Below are 26077 nucleotides of genomic sequence, written 5' to 3'. Positions count from 1 at the left end.
GGGGAAGTATTGATTCAGAGAGGAGTTAAGCAAGGGTGTCCTTTATCCCCGATGTTATTTGTCATAGCTATGGAACCTTTGGCAGACAGAATTAGAAATAGTATCAGAATACAGGGGTATAAGGTAGGAAAGGAGGAAATTAAATTGAATTTATTTGCGGACAATATTTTATTGGTCTTAGGGAATCCTTAAGCATGTTCAGGTTTAGGAGTAAATATTAAGAAGTCAGAAATAATGTTTAGCAAGATAGATTTAAAGGAACAAAAAGAAATAGCAAAGTTAACAGGTATGAAATCAGGAAATAAGAAATTGAAATATTTGGGAGTAATAATAACAAGAAATGTCAAGAATTTGATGGGGATAAATTATAAAATAATATGTAAGAAGATACAAAAAATTTAAATCAATGGAATAATAAGTATTTGAGTATACTAGGAAAGATTAGGGCATTTAAAATGTTTATAATACCTAAATTGATGTATTTGTTTCAGATACTTCCAGAATGGGTGTCTAAGAAACAGTTAGCAATGTGGGATAAGGTATTTAAAAATTGGGTTTTTGGAAAGAAACAAGCTAGAATACCAAGGAAAGTGATATATTCATCAAAGGAACATTTAGGTTGGGATATGCCACAATTGGAAGGATACTATGAAGCATTGCAAATTCAAATGTTGTTGGATGGGAAAAATTAGGATAAATGGGGCCGATGGGAAGATTGTATCAATGGAGAAGCAGGCGGATTTGGAATATTTACACAAAGATTTAAAAAAGAGATCAATAATACAATAGGCCCAAGATGGACAGCATTAAAAATAGGGGGGTGGGGAACAGGTTAAGTGGATGCCTCCACATTCTAAGTGGGCCCCACTTGAATCACTAAATGAGGAATTTAAAATTTTTGAGGTAACTTTTTGGAAGGAGCTAAAGGGAAAGGACCTATATCTTTTACTTTCCATAGGTCCTATTTAAAGCTATGATTTTAGCTGCCCATGCGGTTATAGCGCTTGGCTGGAAAGATGCTACAAAATGGACTATAGACAGATGGAATGGTTATTGATATGAATGGGCACAGTCGGACATATTAACGATATTAAAACAGGAAAAGCTAGGTGAGGATAAGAGTGTGGAAGTCAAGAAGAGGTGGTTTGAGTATATAAGATGGGTAAAAGCGGCGGGGGGGGGCAATAATGATATATTGGTTAAACTCCAAAAGGTGTGCCTATGGTTACAGATATAAAATAAGGAATTATTGCTGGTCGTTTTGAGAAGGGGGGGAAAGGGAATGGGGAAAGAAATATTCGATGTATTGAGGTATGTAATATATGCTATGTTATGTACTGTTTGATTTACATGGAAGCAGGATTAAATACTTCAATTTTAAAAAAGTTTAAAAGTTATGGTTTTCAAGATTCAATAAATAGTTTCTAAGGTAAAGCCGCTGTCTTGGTTGTCTCTCTCTGTGAAAACTCTCTTGCGAGTCTCAGTCCAGCCCATAGAATATTACTGGGGGTCCCAGGCAATTCCCTGGACTTTGAAATCCCCCAAACCCCAACATTTATCCACCATACCAAGGAGATTTGCTCATAACTAAAAATTTGGAAGATGTCAGAGACTATGACTTATCTACCTTTGGGAAACATTTTATGAAGTGTTACAATTGTATTGGGCCACAAGAAATTGACAGCAGTATGATTTCTTATGAAGCATGGATTCCATTATGTTGGGTTTTGTATTTCTGAGGTGACATGAGCTGTGGCCAAATTTTTGTCTCTTAAGACGCTCCTCTGCTTTGTATTAATGTGACAACTTCAAGGGTTTTGTTTTTGCCATTTTAAGAAAAGCCATCAATACATTTTAAGCAGAAGGACTGGCACAAAATCATTTCACAGTGTCAAGCCCTTAGTATTGGTCTGGGGAAAACAGAGATTGAAGGATTATTATTTTTAATATAGGCTACATTTCTGATTTAAGGAGCAGAACTCCTTTCCCCCTCCAAACTCTATAGGGAGGCTTCACAGAAAGCCAATGGCCTTTGATCACCTCTTCCTGGCTGAGTGGGGATTTGAACTAAATTCAAAACTCTACCACACTGATTCTGAAGGTCACAGAAGCACACCATATATTCCATCTCTCCCCCACTACTATTATTTACAGGTGGCAATATAGTAACTAAGAAAAAGTACTGTCTGGTGGTTAGAGTGTGGAACTCAAGACTACAAAGATCTGGGTTCAAATCCCTGTCACAAAACTCAATGGATAACTAATGGGCCAGTCACTCTCTCAGCCTAACCTACCTTACAGGGTTGTTGTGAGGATGACAGTGGGGAGAAATATATTTCACCGTGAAGTCCTTGGAGGGTGGGTAACTCAAACATTAAAATAAATAAATGTTTTAAATTGTTGGCTTAGGTCCGTACCCGCCGCCTTTCCACGTCTTGTATTGTACCACGGCACACGGCTTGCCGCGAAGACTGGGCTCCAGGCGCTGCTCCACCTGGATGTAGAAACAGTCCATGTCCGCCAACGCCACCACCCGATCCCGCCCGCGGGACATCACGGGACACGCAAGGCCACTACCTGGCCAGAACAAGGGTAGTGTTCTGGATGAGGGCTAAACTGGAGGGATTCCGCTTAGAGCCGGACGGAGAGTGGGGCATTCCAAGCACCCAGCCGGCGCCCACTACCAAGCAAGCAAAGTTCTCTCGATTCCCGCCCTTACTACTGCAAAGGAAGAAGAGCACACAACTCCCAGCATGCTGCCTTTCAACCTCACCCGCATCATGTTTAGCAGTAATGCACACTGGGACATGTAGTCTTAGGGGGAAATCTGTCTCCCGAACAGCGGCTGAGAAAAAGAGACCTAGGTCCCGTCCTCGAGGAGCGCAGGGTTAACTTTATTCTTAAGGCCTCAGTGGGGCATTTTCCATTTGTCTAAACTGACAGGATCAAAAACTAATAGGACTGACAATTCGTCAGAGCAAAGAATGGGGACGGCCTTAACAAAGGGTTCAAGAGAACACGCTGTAGCCATCAACCGCAGCGATAAAGCTAAGCTTATATCCTGCAAGCATCTCACTGACGAAGCCTGCAAGGTCAGACTTTACATCGTGGCATCTGTTTTCCACCCTTCTGTCTTTTTAAATCTTGTAACATCAAACCTGATGAAGAGTCCTGGTGGGCTGGAAAGCTAGGTGTTTTGTGCTAATACCATCAATCCAATAAAAAGTGTTAAATGGATTTATTCCTTTGACTACTTACCAGAAGTCCTCACACACGCAAGCGGCAAAAGTGTCAGCTAATCATAGGATACAGTGGAGAAACCCAGAAACAATGCTACTCACACAAAGACCAAAGATTAAGTTTATGCCTCCTCAGTGCAGTTCTTTTTGTATGAAAAAGGTAATATAGTGGAAAGTTATTACGCCCATTTTGCAACCTTTATAGGTAACTAACACAGTCCATTGTTAACAACCTAGTATTGTAAATGAAGAGCAGTGGACTGATAGTGGTTAATTACAATCCTGCAATGAACTGTTGTGCTGGATCAGAGGGCCATCCAGTTTCCTTCAGGAGATCTCTAGATGTCCAATCTTTAAGTAATATACAAAACCAACGTCTCTCCCATGCCATTATTGCTCCCAAGTAAGTAGTGTTCAGAAAACATAGCCCCTGAACACAGAGGTATCTTTAAGCCATTGTGGCTAATAGCCATTGATGAACCTGTCCCTCATGAATATCTCCAACCCTTTTCAAGAAGCCATCCACATAGATAGCCATGACTATATCCTGTAACAATGTCAGTCAGTCTGTCTTTAGAGGCCACAGGCATTCAGAAGCAAGACCCCCTCCCCCCGCAGAAAAAAACACTATTATAAAATTAGTTATTTCCATAGAATTTCAACATATATTATTTGTCCTAATATATCTAACAGTTAAAGGGCTAGAATCTGAGTAAATTATCTCAGCCCATATTTTTATTGCAGAAAACACAGATACTGTAGTATCTCTGGTCAACATCTGCCAATAATCTTGAGCGTCTTCTGCTCAGATTACAGCTTTTTATTAACCAACACAGGTTCCAGTAAATCCAAGCATTTCTGTAGACAGAATCTATGATGGAAAAACATGTGGACCAATTTTCAATCCGGTTAACAGAGCAAGGACAAAACCTACAATTAGATGCAATGTTTTTGTATCTTCCTGTCAGTTCAGACAGCAGCACATTTTTGACAGTGAATTCCATAAACTAATTTATGCATTGTGAAAACAAGTACTTTCTACCATCTATCCTGAATTGTACATAAAATTCACTGGGTGAAGTGAAGAAAAAATGTTGTCCAATGTCTGCTCACTATCCATGATTTTATAAATGCCTTTATCATCACCTTTTCCTTAAAATGACCACCCCACACACACTTCAGTTTTACCTTTATTATCATCTTGGTGCAGAAAAGAACAATCTTTCCTTTCTCCCTTTGAGATACAAGGTGCTACACAAGCAATTGAACCATGAAGCTTTCCAAAGTACTGACCATTTTATTTTCAAGCCATTTCCTAATAATCTCCAGAATACAATTTGCATTTTTCATTGGGCCATGATCCCAAGATATCTTTGCTGGTCTATTATTGCCAATTCAGGCGATAATTCAATTCAATTCAACATATACAAAGTCAGAATTTTCTGCCCCAATGTGTATCACTTTACTTTTATACTGAACCTCATTTCTCAAATTGTTACCCACTCACCCCGCCTGCAGAGAGCCTCTTGGAACTCTTCACTCAACCTTGGGTTTCACTACCCTAATTTGTTATCATCTTCAGATCACTTACAAACAAATTAAATTTAGCCCAGCTACAGATTATGAGAGGAAGCCTATCCTGCTTTTTAATACCCCCATATTGCATACAGGAATTGAGGGCGATAATCATTCGGATAAAATATTAAAAGCTTTAGTAAAGTTAACTGCCTCCATCCTTATTGGAGAAATGTGCCCTTTGCTGCAATATAATTCAGTGCACGTTATCAAGATCCACATGGTAGAATGATTGCATAGGGAACCACTCCTTAGAGAGGGTGGGCACATCAATCTCCCTTGTGGGAGGGTGTTAGCTGACGGTCGGGACGTCGTGGTCGAGGTCGGAAAAAGGCAGAAGAACTTCTCGGCTACAAAAATCCCTGCTGTGGATGTTTCCGGCCAGGCGGTAGCAGTGTGGTGATGTGACATACGGGTCCTGAAGCCTGGTCGACAAGCAGCCGTTGGAAAATGACTGAGCCAAGCCAGAAGACGTTTACACCGTGCAGTGACAGTGTGTGCAATTAAATGAATATATGTTGTCTTCCCTATCCCCTATGAACATTGTTAGTCCCCTGTCTAAAATGTGTAACTGTACATCGCTTTGAGCCCACTGGGGAAAGCGATTAATAAATTGAAAGTATTATTATTATTATTATTGTTGTACACATGTTGTTGTTGTACACATGACAGATGCCACAAGTAATGAAGCAGCGTGCCCTAGCCCACAGAAAATCGTGCTAGAATAAAAATTCCTTTACTCTCTCGGGTATCACATGGTTCATGATTACTTCCATTTCAAAAACAGTTTGGTATACTGGTTAAGTGTGCGGACTCTGATCTGAGAGAACCGGGTTTGATTCCCCACTCCTCCACTTGTAGCTGCTGGATGATCTTGGACAAGCCATAGTTCTGTCAGAGCTGTCCTTGAAAGAGCAGTTCTTGAAAGATCTCTCTCAGCCCCACCTACCTCACAGAGTGTCAGTTGTAGGGAAGGGAAACCGCTCTGAGACTCTGAGTGAAGGGCAGGGTATAAATCCAGTCTCTTCTCTTCTTTCTCTAAGTCATCTAAAATCAATATGATCCCGAAATCAAGCAGCAGAAGAAAAGAAGCCAGCATAAATCATGCCCCACACTACAGGAAATGCAAATCTAGCTAAACTACTACTTCCCGCGCTCCCTCAACATTCCTCCCAACCGAAAACCAGAGCTCTGTTGACGCCACTCATTTCTATCAGCACATTTTATATTTTCGCTCTATTAACGGAAAACCGGGTTCCTAAAAAAAAACCAACAGGAAACTAAGGGGCGTGCGTTACTCTACTCTTTCTAGCATTATGGGTGGGATTTTGAGATATTATTTGTGATTGGTCCGCTCCTTCGAGGACACGAAAACATCTTTACTGCGCATGCTCAAAGTCGGCCTCTCGCTTTACAGAGCATGCGTCTCACGCTCTCTTCCCCCTCCCCCCCGCCTTGCCTGACGTTTCAGAGACCGGCGTTTGTCTATCGACGGCGCTTCGGGAAAGGCTAAACGAAACGGTCGTCTAGTAATTGGCGCCTGCGTAATACGTTCCCGTGGTTCGTTGGTCTTTTCGCGACGTTGCTCCCCTAACTCTCCCCCGTGCCTGGTTGCCCGGGGCAACGGCCGCTTCCCTCCTCTCTTTCCCGCATCATGTCTGGGGACCAAGTGAGCAGTCTCTGCGAGCAGTTGGTGAAGGCGGTCACGGTAATGATGGACCCGGCCTCCACGCAGCGATACCGTCTGGAAGCTCTCAAGGTACCATTGGGGTCGTAAGGGCCTGAGGTTCCGCCTCTTCCCCAACCCTTGCTATAGGAATCTCTTTCGTGTCGCAGCACAGGCACATGGCGGATGGCCCTGGACATCCGACACCCTGAGCATTGCCTGTTTCCTCCCCCCGCTGCTCACAGAGGCGTATTGCTTCGGTATGCACAACTTGCTGGGTTTAAAGCCGTGGGAATCACACGATTCTTCTCCTGAAGTCGTGCGGTCTTTGAAAGGGTGTGCCCGCAGGCTCCCTATAAAACCTCTTCTGTCCCAGCAGGGCGTACAAGACAGGGATTCCCTTCTCCCATCCCGCCGCATTGCTCCACGTGGCCGGTAGCGTCGTTTGTGGGGCCTGTGAAAGTTAAGCAGTTGGCAGGGCTGGCTTCCCATACCGACGAGCGGGAGAGTGCCTCTGGAACAAAGCAATTGAACATTACTTCCCATTGTCAAGTCAACACTTGAGAGCGTGGGAAGCGACTGTAAAATGAGCGGGGCTAGTGTAAAGGAAAGGCATGAATCTTGATAAAGGAGTAGCAGGTTGGCTTTATGTGATAGTTAGACACACACACGACTGCCAGAGCCTCTGTGCTGTAAACACTGCCCTGGTAAAGATGCTGGAGATTCTTGTAGCACAACAGTGTTGTGTGCCTATAAAACCTCTTCTGTCCCAGCAGGGCGTACAAGACAGGGATTCCCTTCTCCCATCCCGCCGCATTGCTCCACGTGGCCGGTAGCGTCGTTTGTGGGGCCTGTGAAAGTTAAGCAGTTGGCAGGGCTGGCTTCCCATACCGACGAGCGGGAGAGTGCCTCTGGAACAAAGCAATTGAACATTACTTCCCATTGTCAAGTCAACACTTGAGAGCGTGGGAAGCGACTGTAAAATGAGCGGGGCTAGTGTAAAGGAAAGGCATGAGTCTTGATGAAGGAGTAGCAGGTTGGCTTTATGTGATTGTCACACACACACACCCCTGCCAGAGCCTCTGTGCTGTTAACACTGCCCTGGTAAAGATGCTGGAGAGAAGATTCTTGTAGCACAACAGTGTTGTGTGCTGGTTGAACTTATGCTTGTTAGGCAGCTTCTCTATCACGTACACAGGATCTCAGCCAGCACAGGAGACAACACTAGGTAGGCGTTAGATAGTGTTTACTGTGTTTTGGCTAGGATCTGATGTGATGTGGTAGTTCAGGAAAGGTGTTGCAGGAGCAGGGCTTTTGAATTGGGTATTAAAGCTGGAGAGGCTGACCGCATTAAAACCAATATGCAGCATGCAAAGAGCAAAAATGGGAATAGGGGGGAAAGAATAAAGAAAGGTAATAGCTTGTAAGTTTACACAGAGGGAAGAGAACAGGATGGAAATGGGACAAGACTATAGGGAGATACTTCTGAGGGAAACAACAGATTTTTAAATGAAATATTTTAGACCGTGGTACTTAGTCCAAGGCTCAGGAAGAGTCGTTTTTGCAATTACCATCAACCAAAAGAGCCACATTTATTCCAGTCCCTGACATGAGGCCTGTACTTCAGGAAGGCTCACAGCTTATCCATTTCTCTGGTTATGTGTGACCATTTCAAGGTAGGAACCATGTGCCAACCATAAGTCCCACTGAGTAAGGGCTTTGAGTTTACACAGAAGGAAGAGAACAAGATGGAAATGGGACAAGACTATGGGGAGATACTTCTGAGGGGAACAACAGCTTTTTAAATGAAATATTTTAGACCGTGGTACTTAGTCCAAGGCTCAGGAAGAGTCGTTTTTGCAATTACCATCAACCAAAAGAGCCACATTTATTCCAGTCCCTGACATGAGGCCTGTACTTCAGGAAGGCTCACAGCTTATCCATTTCTCTGGTTATGTGTGACCATTTCAAGGTAGGAACCACAACCATAAGTCCCACTGAGTAAGGGCTTTGCCTGCTTTCCTGAAATAGAGGTGCAGTGCTCAGAAGAGCCACATGTGGCTCCCAGTGAGTATCGTGGATTTAAGAAATTGAGATCAATGTAGAAAGTAAGGAGACTGAGAGCAATCCTGAGCAGGTCTCCTTGGGTGTACATTCTGTTTTGTTCAGAGGCTTACTCCCAGGAACATATTCTTTGGATTGTAACCCTTGTAAAGGTAAAGGTTCCCTTGCTCGAAAGCCAGTCGAGTCCGACTCTAGGGTTGTGGTGCTCATCTCCGTTTCAAAGCCGAAGAGCCAGTGCTGTCCGAAGACGTTTCCGTGGTCATGTGGCCGGCATGACGAAACACCAAGGTGCACGGAACGCTGTTACCTTCCCACCAAAGTGGTACCTATTTATCTACTTGCAATTTCTTGCTTTCGAACTGCTAGGTTGGCAGGAGCTGCAACTAGAGACGGGAGCTCACTCCGTCATGTGGCAACTTGGGTCTCGAACTGCTGAACTACTGACCTTCTACAGCCTGCAGTTCAGCGTCTTAACCCCTTGAGCCACCGCTTTATATATAGTAGACAGGCTTAAATTCACAGGAACTTCAAACATCTTTGGAAAGTGGCACTGAAGGAGAGCTGTTCAGTTTCTTCACCTAAACTGTGGAGTCCAACAGAGTTCTGTTTGTCTCTAATGATGTTTAGTATCTTCATGAAACTACTGAGATATTCTGTGGAGGCTGGAAGTGAAGTGATCAACTTGAATGCTGAATCAGTGATACATTAGTTTGCCCACTCTGGATGAGATTGCCAAGATTGTAGCTTGGGGTTTGATTAATAGTGTCTACAAATGGAGGTTGAGGTCTCAGGCACATAGCAGCTCAAACTAATTGCTTTAATGATGTGTGGTCGGGAGGCAGGTTGATTTTAATGGCTTTATAATGTTATTTTATCATTTATATTTTAAATTGTTGGCTGCCTTGGTGGCCATTGTAAGGGCAGAAAGGCAAGATACAAAATTTGTAAACAAAAAAAATAACTTACCGAGTTGTTGGTTTTATTTTGTTGTAAGCTGCCATGTTATTTACATGTTATTTATTGTTGGTTTTATTTTGTTGTAAGCCGCCCTGAGCCAGCCATGGCTGGGAGGGCGGGGTATAAATGTAATAAATAAGTACATAAATAAATAAATAATAACTTGTCAGTTTTAAAATCATTACACTGGTTGCTAATTAATTTTGAGCATAATACTGCAGGAGTGTACTGCATACCCTGCAGTTGTGGACAGTTTAAGGCTTCATCAGGCTGCTTTCCTTAGTGATAGAACCCATCAAGCTCTTAATCTTACCAGAGCTTGGTGGGCTCCATCACTAAGGAAACTGACCTGATGAAGTCTTAGAAAATGGCTAAGCAACCTAGGCATGCCGTTGCCACTCCTTTGGTTTGCACTGTGGCTATTCCTGAGCCCGTGCCGTCCACTTTGTGTTTTCTCTTTGAAACACCTCTCTGCATCATGAGTCAGTGACTGCATCATTCTAAAGAGAGACTTGTACTTTCAAGGACTGTTAGGTCACTATTCAACTGGTGTAGATGTCATTCATGCATGGTGGCAAAACCATTTGTTGTGTGTATTGTTTATAGTTGTAATTAGACCTGTATAAGAAGACGGAAGTATCTAGTGTAATTTGTACAGTGTGACAGACTACTCTGTTTATTTGTTTTATAATATAGCTGCATTGTGGTTTTCTTGGACTGGATGCCACCAGTCATTTCTGCCCGTGTATGGAGAGGGTTGATTTTTGCCAATAATCCTACTTAAATTGTTCCTGGGGCAGGGTCCCTTGTCTCCCAGGAGCAGCATATCAGGGGGGTTGGATAATTCTCACTCTGCTAATATAAATCATTAACTCTGTGGAGATTTTCAGCAAATGCTTAAAAACATTCTGTGTTTTTTTGATACTAGTGTTTAAGTATTTTTATTTTGATGTTAGCTGCTGTGGAAGTTTCTAATGGGAAAAAAGGATAACAATGGTTTAAATATATATATAGGAGGTGGTATGATTTAGTAAAAAGAACATTCTGTTGTGTGTTGACACAAGAGCATGGAAATTGCCAGAAAGATTGCCAACAATGAGAAAGTTGCACCCAAGCTAATGTGTAGCCTAGTGCTCAGCCTTTCTCCCTATAAAGCATTTAGCTCCTGAAAAACATCTGAAGTGTGTGTCTGGGGGTTTTCATACATTACAGTAGGTAGTGAAAAAAATCTAGTAAAAATAATAAGGTTTGTTGGCATATAGCTACATACACTATAGTTTGTTCTTCAGAGCCATCCTATACTTCTGGGTGTAAAGCAAGTTAGCACTCAGTACAGTAGCACATACTTTGCTAAATAACCAAACCATACGTTTTCTCTGTATTTTTAAAAATAATTGTGGGGGTTCATGTGTATTTTCTTTACCTCTGTCCAAAATCAGCCTTCTCGTGTGTCTGTTTCAATGTTATTGTATAGGGTTTTGGTGGAGGGAGGGTTTTTTTGTGCTTTTGTTTTTGTTTTTAAATATTTCCTTTCTCCTTTTTCAGTTCTGTGAAGAGTTTAAGGAGAAGTGTCCCAAATGTGTTCCTTGTGGACTGAAGCTGTCAGAGAAAACCCAGACCGCTATAGTCCGGCACTTTGGACTTCAGATCCTGGAGCATGTGGTGAAGTAAGGAAGTTTGTTTGATTCAGGTGATGTTGTATTGCAACTTTAGGAAATTCTGCTTGCCCAAACTCAGGATCTCATCCGTCACACACACACATGGATATGTGTAGCTTCCCTACACTGAGTCAGTTCACTGGTCTATCAAGGTCAGTATTGCCTGCTATGACTGGCAGTGGCTCTCCAGAGTCCCCGGTTCAGGTCTTTCTCATCGTCTTCTATCTCATCCCGTTAAATGGAGATGCCAGTGATTGAACCTGAAACATTCTGCATGCAAAACAGATGCTCTACTACTGAGCCATACCCCTTCCCCCTTGATTGTCAGTGATCAGCATCTTTGGTTATTAATTCATGTATAACTGAACCTGGTGAGTGTTGTAAAAGGATTAAATGTACTGTTCAAACAACAGACTCATCAAGGCGTCATTTCCTGCCGGAACGTGCTGGAACAGCGCTCCGGCAGTAAGGAGCCCAGGGGTGGGCCCCCCACCTTTCCTGGCCCGCCCGCCAAGGCAGATGCGCCAGGGAAGGCCTGCAGAGCCCCCCGACCTGGGGGATTTAAATGCCTTTCTTTCCCTTCCCCAGATGGCATTCAAAACCTGCCTGCCTGCCTGCCCTTCCCTTCTCCAGCCGGCCCACCGTGGGAGGGGAAAGGGAGGCGGGCAGACATGCCCCCTTTTTCCCCTGACCCTCTCTGCTTTTGCAGAGAAACTCGGGGAAGTGGGGGGGATTTAAATGCCTCTCTTTCCCTTTTTCCCCAGGTTCCTGGGTTCCCTGCCCGATCTTCCCTCTGGGGCACCTGGAGATCAGGCAGGGAACCCAGGCATGCTTGCATGCCTGCCCTTTGTCAGGGGGTGTGGCATATGCAAATGAGTTATGAAAATGAGCTCCTGCACCTCTTTTTCTACGAAATGACACCTGGATTCATCTGTGCATAAGCAATAAAATCCTATTATATCATTCCAGGGAAAGAAGTTTATGGTGATCTGTGAGCTGACGAAAGGGAACCTGCATCTCATTTTAGTTTAAATATACAACAGGATCACAACACATATAAATGAAGACAAAAAACCCCACCATGATAAATGGCTGCTAAACTGTATAAAATATTGTATATTTAATAGATTTAAATGCTATGTTTAATAAAAGCCCACTTTAAGGTGTACTTCACTGTTTGATTTTCAAGCTTGGTACAAGCAGGAACGTATTAGAGTTATAGGCTCACCTTTTCTGTGTGATAAGAGTTTTTGTACAAGCGGTAGCTTGGTGATTATTAGAACATGTAGCATAGCATTTGAATTATTAAATATATAATATTTTATACAGCTTAGCAGCCATTTATCACAGTGGTTTTTTTGTCTGCATCTCAGTTTTGGTTTGCCATTTGGTCAGGTTGTCAGAGGAGCCAAGATGAATCAGTGTTAATTTCTTTGACTGGAACATTAACCACCTTATCCAAACTTTTGAAATAATTGGTCAAAAGCAGGCTTGGAGGGAAAACTTTACACTTCTACCCTGAAATCTGATTGGGTTGAAAAGGCTTCAGGAGAAATGAAGTTTACATACCACCTTTTCTCATGACTCAGGCAGTTTACCGAACACTATAATTTTAAACCAATAAAATAAAACTCCAGATACCCTCCCTCATCACCCACAAAAGACACCTGAAATTTATACTCTAGTAAAAGCCCTGGAAAATAAAATGGCCTTACAGAACCTCTTGATGATTGTAAAGATCTATTGGTGCCTTCTTTGTTATTTGGCAGATTCCGTTGGAATAGTATGGCTCGACTTGAGAAAGTCTATTTGAAGAACAATGTCATGGGACTGATATCCAGTGTGAGTCTGGCTTTTCATAATGTTAAACTGCTACACTGCAGTTTTTTACCTGTGTTGTAGAGATAATTTATATGTATCAGCTGTGGAAGAGGCAGAACCTGCTGGTGTTCGTGAGAGACTACTAGTAAAGCTTCTGGGAGGAGGTCATTTCAGTAGTTTAGCTACCACTTCTAGAGAGAATATCGTTTGTAATTCTAGGAATATTTGTTATTGAACGCCAAACTCTCCTTAGGCTTCTTAATCTATTTTTTTGTTTCTGGGTTTAAATGGCTCCATTCAGATAGATATAAATCTATATATAAGATCCATTTTAATTTATAAATGATTAATTTTAAATTATTATTAAATTAAAAGATCTGTTTTAATTTGAGTGATAGTTTTCTTGGTGCAGGGTGTCACTTTTGTTTTTGTGGGCTAGAAGGGCATATTTGCCTAAGTTCATTCAAACTTTTCTTGCTGTTGCTATTTTACCACAGATGTTTGCTGTGGAATAAATATTGGATGACTCAGGACAGCTATCTTCCATTTCATAACTGTTCCAGTTTTTTGTTCACAGGGTACCCAGAATATTTTAGAGGAAGAAAGTCACATAAAGGACGTTCTCTCTCGCATTGTCGTTGAGATGATCAAACGCGAATGGCCCCAGCACTGGCCTGACATGTTAAAAGAGCTGGATACACTCTCCAAGCAAGGGGTATGACATGAGCCTCACTGTCAGATTGTGGTACCTTTATTAGTCTTGAGTGGGAGATAAAATTATCCAAGTGTGTGTGTATGTGAATATTATAGCCTGCCTACACATGTGTGGTACTTTTAAGTAAATGGGGGGGGCTGCTTTGTTTTCTTTTCTTGGAACTTCAGGAAACCCAGACAGAGCTGGTGATGTTTATCCTTCTGCGCTTGGCGGAAGATGTAGTGACCTTTCATACACTGCCAACCCAGCGACGCCGGGACATCCAGCAAACTCTTACCCAGAATATGGAGAAGATCTTTAGCTTCCTGCTCAACACCCTGCAGCAGAATGTTAACAAATACAGACGCATGGTAAGAGACTATATCCCGCTGGTTCAGTTAGCACAGGAAACTCTCAGGCTTTCAGGAGATGGCAGCTGCAAGGGTGGGACATCAGTTCTGTTGTTGCACTTGAGGATTCTGCTGCAAGCAAGAAACCATACAGAGGGTGACCAGAAAAGATCTCGGGATCCAGTTACACTCATTGGTGATCTGTAGTTCTGGATTGCAGGGGAGTCTTTTAGCTGTATGAGGCCCTTGTTATGGGACGGTGCTGCCCCAGCTAGCTGGTTCCTGTACATGTTTCTTTGATGCATCAAACTGCCCAACAACCCCATTTGTCCTAAAAGTAGAGTTGCTGCTATTGTCCCTGAGGTTGAGGTCCCTTAAAGATTAATGTTCATTGAACCAGAAGTGTACTCAAAGCATTTTGAGACCTTTGCCTCTCCACAGAAGAGAGAAACAGATTTGGAAAGGCAGAAGAATACAGTAGTAACAAATCTAATGTTTACATGCATATCTTGTTTTGGATTTTCTTTTTCTAATTTGTTTTGATATCGTCAATCAGTGCTTGAAGATTACAGCCTGCTTGCCAAAATAGGCAAATCAGTGTTGATATCCTTGGCGTATTACCCACAAAGACCCTTGCATAAAGCCTCATGAATGGTGACTATAAGAGAAAAGGAGGGTTGGGAATGGTTACATCAGTAAGTCTGAACCCAGCCGTACTTACTCAGAAGTAAACTAATTTCAGTGTTTATCTCCAAGTAAGTATGTTCAATTGAATGAGGTGTGAAATGAGGCAGAGGGGTGAAAGCATGGTTATATTTGCTAATTGTGGAATCCTCTTAATTGGCAAGGTTAAAGTGCCCCAGGAACAAGATGCCCTCTCTCCTCCACAGGTTAGCACAACTTTTGAGCTGTTTGTGTAGGGTAATCCTTGAGGGGTGGGTTTATGGAGAGGCTGTTACCCAAGATCCTGTACTCTCACATTATACACATACTTGGGGTGATTTACTGTTATCAGTCCATGTTGGATGGGGGAGAGAATGAAGGCCCATATGTATGGAACATGAGTTTGTTCAGCTCTAGAAGTAACAACATGGAGTTTTGAAGGCAAAAACCTTTATAACAGAGTTTTTTAATATCTTCACACACAGGGAAGCTAAAAAAGTGCAACTTTAGAAACATTATTTGGGACTATGATCAGAATGCTTACTTGTGATATGAATCACCCAGAGATGGTAATGGGCAGTGGGGGCTGTAGGTTCTCTAGTTCTTGCAGGCTTTGCTGTTTGTTATTTGTTCCATCTCAGATCACTGGAGTCATAAGAAAAAAGGTAGTTGCACCATAATGCTTGGAGAATTGCTTATATGGGGGTGTTGAGCCAATCCTGGCCCTTAATGACCAAATAAAAGGGGACATTTCTGCAGGTAGTTGCTGCTGTCTATGACACTCTGATTGGAGAAGTCGGAACTGCTGAAATTCTCCCTTTAATAGAACTACTATGAGGTTATCATGTTTCCTTAACAAATCTGGACCGAAATCCTTCAATGTAAAAAAAAAAAAAAAAAAGTTTAAAATGGCATTGTGTATGAGATGGTTAAGATTGCTTAATGTAAAAAGGTGGTTGTAGCTATACTAAAAATTTGGTTCAAATAGAAATATATCATTTTTAATTTAATACTTTATTAGTCTTGTTTTACTGAGGGTGGTATATCTCGTGTTGCTGTAAGTGTGTATGGCAGGGTGGGCAAGGATTGTTGATACAGCAAAGCTTAAGAAACTGCTATCTTGAATAATAATTACTGCCAATATGGCCAAAGAACTTCACTGCGGCTTCATGCACTCCTGCTGAGTATATTGGTTCACTTAACATATCACTGTAGGCAGCTTCTCGCATTACAAGAAAAAAGCATGTAGCTTTTATATATGTAGAAGGGAACCTGGATCAGTTGCTGGCTTCACAGTACTGATACAAGTCTTCCCCTATCAGTGCACTCATTTTTCACACCATGTGTCTGTAACCCTTGCACATTATAGTTTTAATGTGTGTGCATCATGTTTATATAATTTGTTGGAGTGGTTCAAAGCTTTCTCAGTAGGACCGCAAATTCCATCCATCAGAAGTGGTCCTGCCATTGTTTATAGGACTTCACAACCTGAAACTTTTTCAGCTCACTTCAAGCTGTGAACTAAAAACAAAGCTAAGGATGGAATTAGGTAGAGGTTGTTACCTCAGCATAGCTTGTTTCTGCATGTTCAGTTTTCAAAGCCAAGGATGGATTTGTTGAAATATCCATAGCTCCATCCTAACAGAACAAAGGAGAAGCACACTACAGAAGTTCATTCACTGTTTGTTCTCTTTTCCAGAAGATGGATGTATCTCAGGAACAAAAGGTAAGCGAAGCCAGAGGAAGAAGCACAGAACTTTCTACACATCATGGTGTTCAGGAACTAGCGGACAAGTTTGTCCTTAAGCTGCTGCCACCCATATAAATTAGTATTTAACTTCAATGAGTTAATTGTGAAGTAAGTGAGGAAATTCTTATTTTGTCAGGGGGGCATGTTCACGATATTATAGAGTTAGAAGGTGAATTGAACCCTTCTTGAACTGATTTTTCAAGTCTAGCTTTCATGAGCGAGATTGGTATGATTGGTATTTTAAATGATTGGTATTTTATGTTTATGATTATATGTCATGCTAGGTTTTAATTGTATTTTTATGAAATCTGTAAGCTGCCCTGAGCCTGCCTTGGCAGGGAGAGCGGGGAATAAATTAAATAATTAAATAAATGAGCAGAGTACTTCAGAAAGCTGGTCTGATTGAATTTCTCAGTTTAGTTTCTCTGCAAGGGAAAATAAAGTGCTCAGAGCACTGATTGGCTTGTGCCCAGGTATTTACAAAAGTGAAATTCATTTTTTACATGTTAAGGTGTTATCATTCTGTTCTGCTATCAGCAGTGCCAGAGTATTAGTGAAGTAGATAATGCAAAATCCTCTAAAATGTGTATGACCCTTCAACTGTCATCTATTCACAGGCACAGGCAAACTGTCGAGTGGGGATAGCAGCACTGAACACTCTAGCTGGCTATATCGACTGGGTGGCTATGAGTCATATCACAGCAGATAATTGCAAGCTCTTAGAAATGCTGTGCCTTCTCCTGAATGAGCCAGAGCTCCAAGTGGGAGCAGCAGAGTGCCTCTTGATTGTAGTCAGCAGGAAAGTAAGTTCCTTTTGTCTCTTCCCTCTTCCCACATTAGTGCATGCTGCTTGACTACTGTTCTTCTTTCTTCCTTGGATTCAGCCTTGTTGCCTAGTAGCTGGGTTTTGGGTTTTTTGAAATGTAAAGAATTAAAATCAGTGCTGGTACAGATATCTAAGGTCCTGGGTAGACCTAGAAATGAATAACTAGTGTTTAGGCACGTATTCATACAGGCCTTTCTTTTACATGTACTGTCATAATATTGAAGCTTTAGAAATCCATGCTTTGGCACTCCTCCTCTAATATAGAACATTTGGATATTAAATTTGTATAATCTCCAGGAGTCAGCCAAAGCTGCAATAGGGGTGTGTGTGTGTCTCTTTTACAACAATCATATGAAGCATTTGCAGTTAGAAGCCATGCTTTCTATAACTACAGAAATGTGAATTCTATGTACCAAACATCTCCAGTAATCAAGCTACTCCACGGTCATGTGGTTTAACAGGGAGCAGTGTTGTATCCATCACTCTGCTGTGCCAGGGAATTGCTTCACTTATAAATGCTTCTGTTCTTTTTTTTAAAGTGCTTATTTTTATAACTGTTATTAATATTACCAAGTGAGAGTGGCAAGAAGAACATTTATTGACACCTTGTTTAATTCCTGCACAGACTGTGCGGAGAGATACTAAGCTTCCCCAACACCCCTCCATGCAGCTAGGGTTCCATTGAATGCTGCCCAGCACCATTTATTTTAACACTTTTTAAAAAAGTAATAAAAGACACAAGTTCTTATTTTCCTTCTAAGAATAATAAACATCTGTTAAGCACTTAAATGCTGCTGTGTGCATTTCACCTTTTTTGTCAATGGGCTTCATCACAGACATATGGCAAGACTTGTATTGCTCGCTAAACAGGATTTGGGAAAACAGAACCAGCTGCTCAGCATCCTTCTTCATTCAGAACCTTCCTTCCCACTACTTTCCCATTTTGTCTTCCAACCAACCACTCAGTATCCTTTTCCACTGAGCACCTTCCTTCCCACTACTTTCCCATTTTGTCTTCCAACCGCTCAGTATCCTTTTCCACTGAGCACCTTCCTTCCCACTACTTTCCCATTTTGTCTTCCTCTCGAAATACTCCCAACACTTTAGCAATAGCCTTGACTACTGTAGCCATTTTGTAAGGTAAATCAAACTCAAGGATGAGTAAACATTAATTTACTTGGCAGATTTATATGCTGCTCTTCCATGCCTCATGTGTCCAGTGCAGCTCACAAAGGATACAAAGTAATAAAATCAAAACAAAACAGTAACAGTGAAGCCTAAAAAACAGGGATAAAAATGGCTTACTCAAAGGCCATGTAGGATAGATAAGTTCTTCAGCAGAGGCTGGGTGGGGTGCAACAAGGAGGCCAAACCAATCTCCTATGGCAGGGAGTTCTGTTATTTGGGGGCAGAAAAATAGAAAGTTTTCACTGGAATCTCTGCTGGATGATCTCAAAACAGTATGGGTTCCTGTAGCAAAACTCTCATTGTGAATGGGATTTGAGGCCTTAACTTTGTACTTGTGGGATGTGATGCTGGTTTAGTTTGGCTTTGTTGATCTTAAGTTTATAGAATATAAGAGGTTTTTATGCATGAAATGAGTCAGAGGCTGGTGTAATTTAGGAGCAAGCATAAGGCATTGAAGTTGTATCTTTTCTTCTGGATTGTGCAGCTTCACTCTGTCCCCATTTGGCAACTTATCAAGGGGCTGGTTATTTAGAAAGAAGAACTCTTCCAAGGCTTACTTTTGCCTGTCCCTTACAGTTCAGTCTATTTGCACTTGATAGTGTCATATGGATGGAGGAGTTGATAGTGTCATGTGGATGGAGGAAAAATGGGAATAACTTAGTGAGAATGTTCTGCATGTTTGCAAAAGAAGCTGCCATATGTTAGTGGTAGGCATCTTTTGGTTCCTGGTTGCTGTTGAAAAGTTATTTTTATATGCTGTGGTAAAGATTTCCTTTGTACCTAGGGGAAACTGGAGGACCGCAAGCCTTTGATGGTTTTGTTTGGGGACGTTGCCATGCATTACATCCTCTCTGCTGCCCAGTGAGTAGTACAGTCCTGCTGCTATGACCACGTGGTAACTTCGAAATAGAAAGCTTTTAGTGTGTAGCTCACTGGTTTCCCAAATCTTAAATAACTGCTATTGTATGACTTTGACTCAAGCGTGGACAGAGCTCCAGACATAGAATGCTAAGGCCTAAATTAACATCATAGCTGAACATAGTGAGCCTTTCCGACTTTATATTTGAGGCATCGAGAGGAGGCAGATTTTCGGATAAAAGCAACTTCTAGAGTCTCTTTGAGCCATCACTGCATAAAAGTGTGCTCTACTTTGAAGTGCTGCCTCATGAGAAAAAACTCCAGCTTCTCACATCTGATTTTACCTGCTCATAGATTTCACCTTGCCGGTTTTTTATAGCCTTTGTTTCAGATGTTCCCTTTTGTGGTCTGTCTTACAGAAAATGTAGTAAAAGTTCAGAACTGTTACTTATGGAACTTATTGACACAAGGTTTCTCATGGAAGTTCTCTCTTCTTCTTTACTGTTCAGGACAGCAGATGGGGAAGGTCTGGTGGAGAAACACTATGTTTTCTTGAAGAGACTTTGTCAAGTCCTGTGTTCCTTGGGCAGTCAGCTATGTGCACTGGTGGTAAGTATCCAAAATGAGGCATCATTGTGGGTGTGTTTTTTGGTGATATTAAATAGGTGGTGGTGTGTGTGTGTGTGTGTGTGTGTGTGTATGTGTATATATATATATATATATATATATATGGTATTTTTTTGCATTTTGTGTGTGTGCATATGTGTGCCCATGCCTGGAAGTCATGGCTACCTCTGGCGACTCCTACTGAGGCATGGAGGACATTCAGAGAAGTGGCTTGACAACCTACTTCTGCATCCTGGCCTTGGTATTCTTTGGAGGTCTCCCATCCAAATACTTGCCAGGGTCAGCCCTGCTTACCTTCTGAGATCTAATGTGATCAGGCTTGTCTGGGCTATCCAGGTCAGGGTAGTGCTGATATTATATTGTCCTTGTTCCCAGTTTGATCTCTTGCACACAGCTTCAGTCTCTTTCCAGTAAATGTGCCAAGAATAATTATTAGAAGATATTCTTCAGTACCCATGAAATACAAATGAATGTTGCTAGTTTACAAATAATGTAGTGTATCTCCACGAGGGGCTTGGCCTAGAAAGTTCTTAAACTACCGATCCTTGTCATACTCTCCTTTTACAGTGCCAGCCCTGCCCACTTAATCTACTACAGTGATATTGCAACACTCACAGCAACATTCTGTCCTTTCTTGCAAAACACATTCACCCATTCTGTGACATGAATGTGGTTCGTAGGGGCCTGGGCAGACACTAATGTGGACCAGCAGGTACTATATATAACTAAGGGAGGGAGAATACTGGCTGAATGGTTCCTGCCCTTTTCAAGCTGTGTTTCAAGGGCTGACCACTGGTCTTACAGGGCTCAGTGCTGGAAGACTATTTTAATGCCAGAGCTTTATCCTGGAATATGTGAAATAGTGTCTGAGTATATGCACAGTGCCATTCCATCACCATCAACTACAGCCAGCCCTTGCATTTCCAAGATTAGGACTCCATACTTTCAGGTCAGAAGAAGAGGATACTCTGCATGCTCCCACCCTGACAACTTGCTTTTTAGAAAGTAGACTAGCAGTTGGTCAAGAGTCAATGTGGTGTAGTGGTGAGAGTATCAGACTAGGATGGGAAGGGGGGGACTAGGTTCAAATCCCTACACTGCCATCGAAGCATGTTGGGTGACACAGAGCCAGTCATTCTTGGCCTAACCCACTCACAGGGTGGTGGTGGTGGTGGTTGTGAAGATAAAGTGGAGGAGGGTAGAATGAGGTAAGCTGCTTTGGGGATAAAAGGGGTATAAATAAAAATGAACGTAAACAAGAGAAACCCCTTAGAAATGTAACTATTATGTCCTTCTAAGTATGCATTGAGTGTTCAGATCTTTGGTTGGCTTCGTGGAGGATTTTTAAGACAGTTAATTAGAATACTCCCAACTTAGAAAGAAGCAATCCAAATGCAGTTATTTATTGGCTGCTGTGCTGTAGTTCTTCTACTGCTCTCTGTGTTTTCCAAATGGTTGTACTCTTTTCCCACCCTTCTAGGTGTGAATTGAAATTACTGGCAACCAGTAGCTCTTTAAAAAGCTTAGCTCATCAAACCTGCAGTGCTGGATGAAGAGCTGTTACTCTCATAAGAACATAAGAGACACCAATGTTGGATCAGGCCAAAGGCCCATCCAGTCCAACACTCTGTATCACACAGTGGCCGGAAATACCAGTGCCATCAGGAGGTCCACCAGTGGGGCCAGGACATTAGAAGCCCTCCCATTGTTGACCCCCCCAAGCACCAAGAAGACAGAGCATCACTTGCCCCAGAGCCCCTAGCTATACCTTGTGGCTAATAGCCACTGATGGACCTCTGCTCCATATGCTTATCTAATTCCCTTTTGAAGCCGTCCATGCTTGTAGCACCCACCACTTCCTGTGGCAGTGAATTCCATGTGTTAATCACTCTTTGGGTGAAGAAGTACTTCCTTTTATCCGTTCTAACCCGACCGCTCTGCAGTTTCATGGAGTGCCCACGAGTTCTTGTATTGTGAGAAAGGGAGAAAAGTACCTCTTTCTTTACCTGCTCTTTCCCATGCATAATCTTATAAACCTCGATCATGTCACCCCTCAGTCGTCTTTTCTCCAAGCTAAAGAGCCCTAAGCGCTTTAACCTTTCCTCATAGGGAAAGTGTTCCAACCCTTTTATCATTCGAGTTGCCCTTTTCTGCACTTTTTCCAAAGCTATAATATCCTTTTTAAGGTGTGGTGCCCAGAACTGCACACAGTATTCCAAATGAGGTCTCACCATTGATTTATATAGGGGCATTATTATATTGGCTGATCTGTTTTCAATACCCTTCCTAATAATCCCCAGCATAGCATTGGCCTTCTTTATTGCAGTCACACACTGTCTCGACATTTTCAGTGAGTTATCCACTACAACTCCAAGATCTCTCTCTTGCTCAGTCTCTGCCAGTTCAGACCCCATCAATGTGTATTTATATTTAGGATTTTTGGCTCCAATGTGCATCACCTTGCACTTGGCCACATTGAACCCCATTTGCCATGTTGACGCCCACTCGCCCATCCTTGACAGATCCCCTTGGAGTGCCTCACAATCCTCACTGGTTTTCACCACCCTGAACAACTTTGTATCATCCGCAAATTTAGCCACTTCACTGCTTACTCCCATCTCCAAATCATTAATGAACAAGTTAAAAAGCAGTGGACCAAGTACTGATCCCTGCGGTACCCCACTGCTTACCACCCTCCACTGAGAAAATTGCCCACCTACACTCACTCTCTGTTTTCTATGAACTAGCCAGTTTTTGATCCATAAAAGGACTTGTCCTTCTATCCCATGATTTTTGAGCTTACTTAGGAGCCTTTGATGAGGAACTTTATCAAAAGCTTTCTGGAAGTCAAGGTAAATAATATCTATTGGATCCCCCTTGTCCACATGTTTGTTCACCCCCTCAAAGAACACTAACAGGTTAGTGAGACAAGATCTTCCCTTACAGAAACCGTGCTGAGTCTGCCTCAATAGGTTTTGTTCATCTATGTGCCTACTAATTCTTTCCTTAATAATGGTTTCCACCAATTTACCCGGTATCGACGTCAGACTGACTGGCCTGTAATTTCCCGGATCTCCTCTGGAACCCTTTTTAAAGATGGGAGTGACATTTGCTACCTTCCAATCCTCAGGAATGGAGGCAGATTTTAAGGAAAGATTACATATCTTTGTCAGGAGATCTACAAGTTCACATTTGAGTTCTTTCAGAACTCTCGGATGTATGCCATCTGGGCCTGGTGATTTTTCAGATTTTAAGTTGTCTATCAGTTTTAGGACCTCCTCTCTCGTCACCTCAATCTGACTCAGGTCTTTCAACACCCCTCCTGAAATCAGCGGTTCTGGAGTGGGCAAGCACTTCTCATCTTCCACAGTAAAGACATAGGCAAAAATGCATTTAGCTTCTCAGCAATTTCCCTATCATCCTTCAGTACTCCTTTTACCCCTTGGTCATCCAAGGGCCCCACTGCCTCCCTGTCCTCATATGTCCGCTAGGAAGTTCAAGGGGGTGGGAATAACCCTGCACTGAACTGTGTGGCTGAACAGTCCAAATAAACACCCTTAGTTGACTAGAGGCAGTATGCTCTTGTCCATATGATTGTCCATCATTTGACTCCATCCTAGATTTCCAGTGCCTCACCTCCTCTGTTTTCTAAACAGGGCTCTGATACAGATGTGGAAACACCAGCCAACTTTGGGAAATACCTTGAGTCATTTTTAGCTTTCACAACCCATCCCAGCCAGGTAGGTGAATGGGAAGTTTAAAATGCAGTATATAGGTTGTGTAGAGCCGGCTGTTCTGGAAAAAATGTGCTTGTGCTGCACTTATATACAGCTACATTTTTAAAATCTACATGTCTTTCCCTGGCTTAAGGAAATGCTTTGGGGGCAGTATAACCCAACCCAGAGAGCATTCATGCTGTTTAGTGCCTACTAGGCAGCTGAGCCTCCTCCATTTCCTATTCTGAAAATTGGAACTTACCATGGTGTGCAGTTTTCTACCACCTGGCATTCATTCAGATCCAGTTTTCAGTGGCTCATGGGGATAGAAATGTTGAACAGGAGTTCTTGGATTTCTTGTCTTGTCCTTTGAATGTTAGGATTATTATTTTTTGGTTTCATTTGGTATTAGAGTATTAACAGTACCTAAGAGGGGAGGCCAGCAGTGGTCATTGTGGTGCTTTCAACGCCTGAGTTCATATTTTTCAGTTAATAGATTTCTATTTTGATGGATTCTTTGTTTTTCCTCTAGTTCTTACGCTCGTCCACTCAGATCACGTGGGGAGCTCTTTTTCGGCATGAAGTCCTATCACGTGATCCTGTGTTGCTGGCTATTATCCCAAAATATCTGCGGGCATCTATGACTAATCTAGTCAAGGTACAGTAGTATGAGAGGCTTTGATTCTAAACTGGATAATAATGTATGTTTTATATGCATATGACACATGTGTGTCTGTGTTCTGAGTTAAAGAACCATATTTTTTGGAGGTAGGTATCCCATGACATATGGCAGGTTGCCAGGGTGTAAATTTCTCCCTGTGCCTCTTCAACAGGGGCCTTGATTTGGCCAGGAAACAGAATGTCAATGGCTGCTGCCCCCTTCAAACCAGTGTCACATAAGAGATTGTGTGCTTCATAGCTCTAGTATAGGCTAACTCTACCAGGCTGTTTATTTTTGTGAACTTTAGTTGCAGGCCTCTGAAGGTTCTGTTCCTTTAATTCTTTATTCACTGATGAAGCATGGAACAGGGCACTATTTTACTTACTTACTTACTTATTATTTTTGTTTATATCCCGCCCTTCCTGCAAGTGGGCTGAAGGCAGCTCACAACAATAAATTTAATACAATCTTAAAATCAGACACTAAATAACAATACTAAATTAATAAAATAAAACCAGTATAAAACATTCAAAGTGGGCAGTGCACTATATTCAGTTTCAGTTCCTACAACTGGGAAATGAGTGAGCCAGCACCGAGCCATAGTAGTCTCAAGCAACAGCAATAATAGGGAGGCCGGCTGGTAGATGCCCGCTGCCCCAGCCAAAGGCCTGGCAGAACATCTCCATTTTGCAGGCCCTGCGAAATTGCAACAGGTATCGCAGGGCCCTGATCTCAGTCAGAAGCATGTTCCACCAGACTGGGCTAAGCAGGCATCTTTTGGGCCGGGAACAACCAGCAGATGGTTATCCGCAGAGCACAAGGCTCTTCGGGGCACATATGGGGAGAGGCAGCCCCACAGATATGTCGGTCCCAGGCCGCATAAGGCTTTAAAAGTCAACACCAGCACCTTGAAATGGATCTGGTACTCGGTTGGTAGCCAGTGCAACTGGTGGAGCACCAGCTGGATGTGTGCCCACACAGACGTTGCAGTCAGCAGGCATGCCACCGCATTTTGCACGAGCTGGAGTTTCCAGATCAGCCTCAAAGGTAAGTCCACATAGAGTGAGTTACAGTAATCAAGCCTGGAAGTGACCATTGCATGGGTTAATGTAGCCAAGTCCCTGGGGGAGAGGTAGGGACCTAGCTGCCTGATCTGCCACAGATGATAAAAGGCAGACCTGGCAACTGTGGCGACCTGGGCCTTCATAGAAAGTGAGGCATCCAAGGTCATCCCTAAGCTCCTCAACTTCTGGGCCAGCACTAACGGTGCCCTTTCCAGGGTAGGGAGCCTAATTCCTGAATCCCCTCCCCCAGCTCAGGTACAGAACCTCCATCTTTGTAGGATTTTACTTCAGCCGACTCTGTCGTAACCACCCAACCACGGCCTCTAAAGCTCTGTCCAAGCTCTCAGGAACAGAGTCTGAGCGGCCGTCCAACAACAGATAGAGCTGGGTGTCATCAGCATACTGGTGGGAACCCATACCACACCCCCAGACCAGCTGGGTGAGTGGGGTGCACGTAGATGTTAAACAACATTGGCAAGAGAATCACCCCCTGTGGCACTCCACATTCTAGTGGGTGTCGTGGGGAAACCCTCTCATCTAGCACCACCCTCTGTCCCCGACCATGGAGAAAGGAGGAAAACCATTGTAGGGCAGTTCCCCGAACTCCTATGTTGGTGAGGCGGTGGGTCATAAGATCATAATTGACCATGTTGAATGCTGCTGTTAGAACTAACAAGAAAGGAGACCCTCGAAACTCGTG

At 42.6% G+C, this 26077-nt stretch overlaps 2 protein-coding genes across 2 annotated transcripts in view; one reads left to right on the top strand and one right to left on the bottom strand.

Annotated features, from left to right (window-relative positions):
- POLH (polymerase (DNA directed), eta) overlaps positions 1–2616 on the bottom strand; it is a 21012-nt gene extending 18396 nt beyond the window's left edge. Inside the window, exon 1 of the mRNA XM_015421479.1 lies at positions 2418–2616. Coding sequence (XP_015276965.1) covers positions 2418–2554 — 137 coding nt within the window. The 5' untranslated portion in view covers positions 2555–2616. The remainder of the gene's footprint in view (positions 1–2417) is intronic.
- A 3654-nt stretch (positions 2617–6270) lies between these two features.
- The window catches only part of XPO5 (exportin 5), a 52994-nt gene continuing 33187 nt past the window's right edge, over positions 6271–26077 (top strand). The window contains exons 1-11 of the mRNA XM_015421491.1: positions 6271–6573; positions 11047–11168; positions 12929–13001; positions 13558–13695; positions 13863–14045; positions 16387–16413; positions 17055–17240; positions 19236–19312; positions 19819–19918; positions 23593–23676; positions 24185–24310. Coding sequence (XP_015276977.1) covers positions 6469–6573; positions 11047–11168; positions 12929–13001; positions 13558–13695; positions 13863–14045; positions 16387–16413; positions 17055–17240; positions 19236–19312; positions 19819–19918; positions 23593–23676; positions 24185–24310 — 1221 coding nt within the window. The 5' untranslated portion in view covers positions 6271–6468. The remainder of the gene's footprint in view (positions 6574–11046; positions 11169–12928; positions 13002–13557; positions 13696–13862; positions 14046–16386; positions 16414–17054; positions 17241–19235; positions 19313–19818; positions 19919–23592; positions 23677–24184; positions 24311–26077) is intronic.

The sequence above is a fragment of the Gekko japonicus genome, unplaced genomic scaffold (assembly GCF_001447785.1).
Source record: "Gekko japonicus isolate JY-2015 unplaced genomic scaffold, Gekko_japonicus_V1.1 scaffold1012, whole genome shotgun sequence".
NCBI classification, from domain to species: domain Eukaryota; kingdom Metazoa; phylum Chordata; class Lepidosauria; order Squamata; family Gekkonidae; genus Gekko; species Gekko japonicus.
This window is presented reverse-complemented; position numbering and strand designations above follow the sequence as displayed.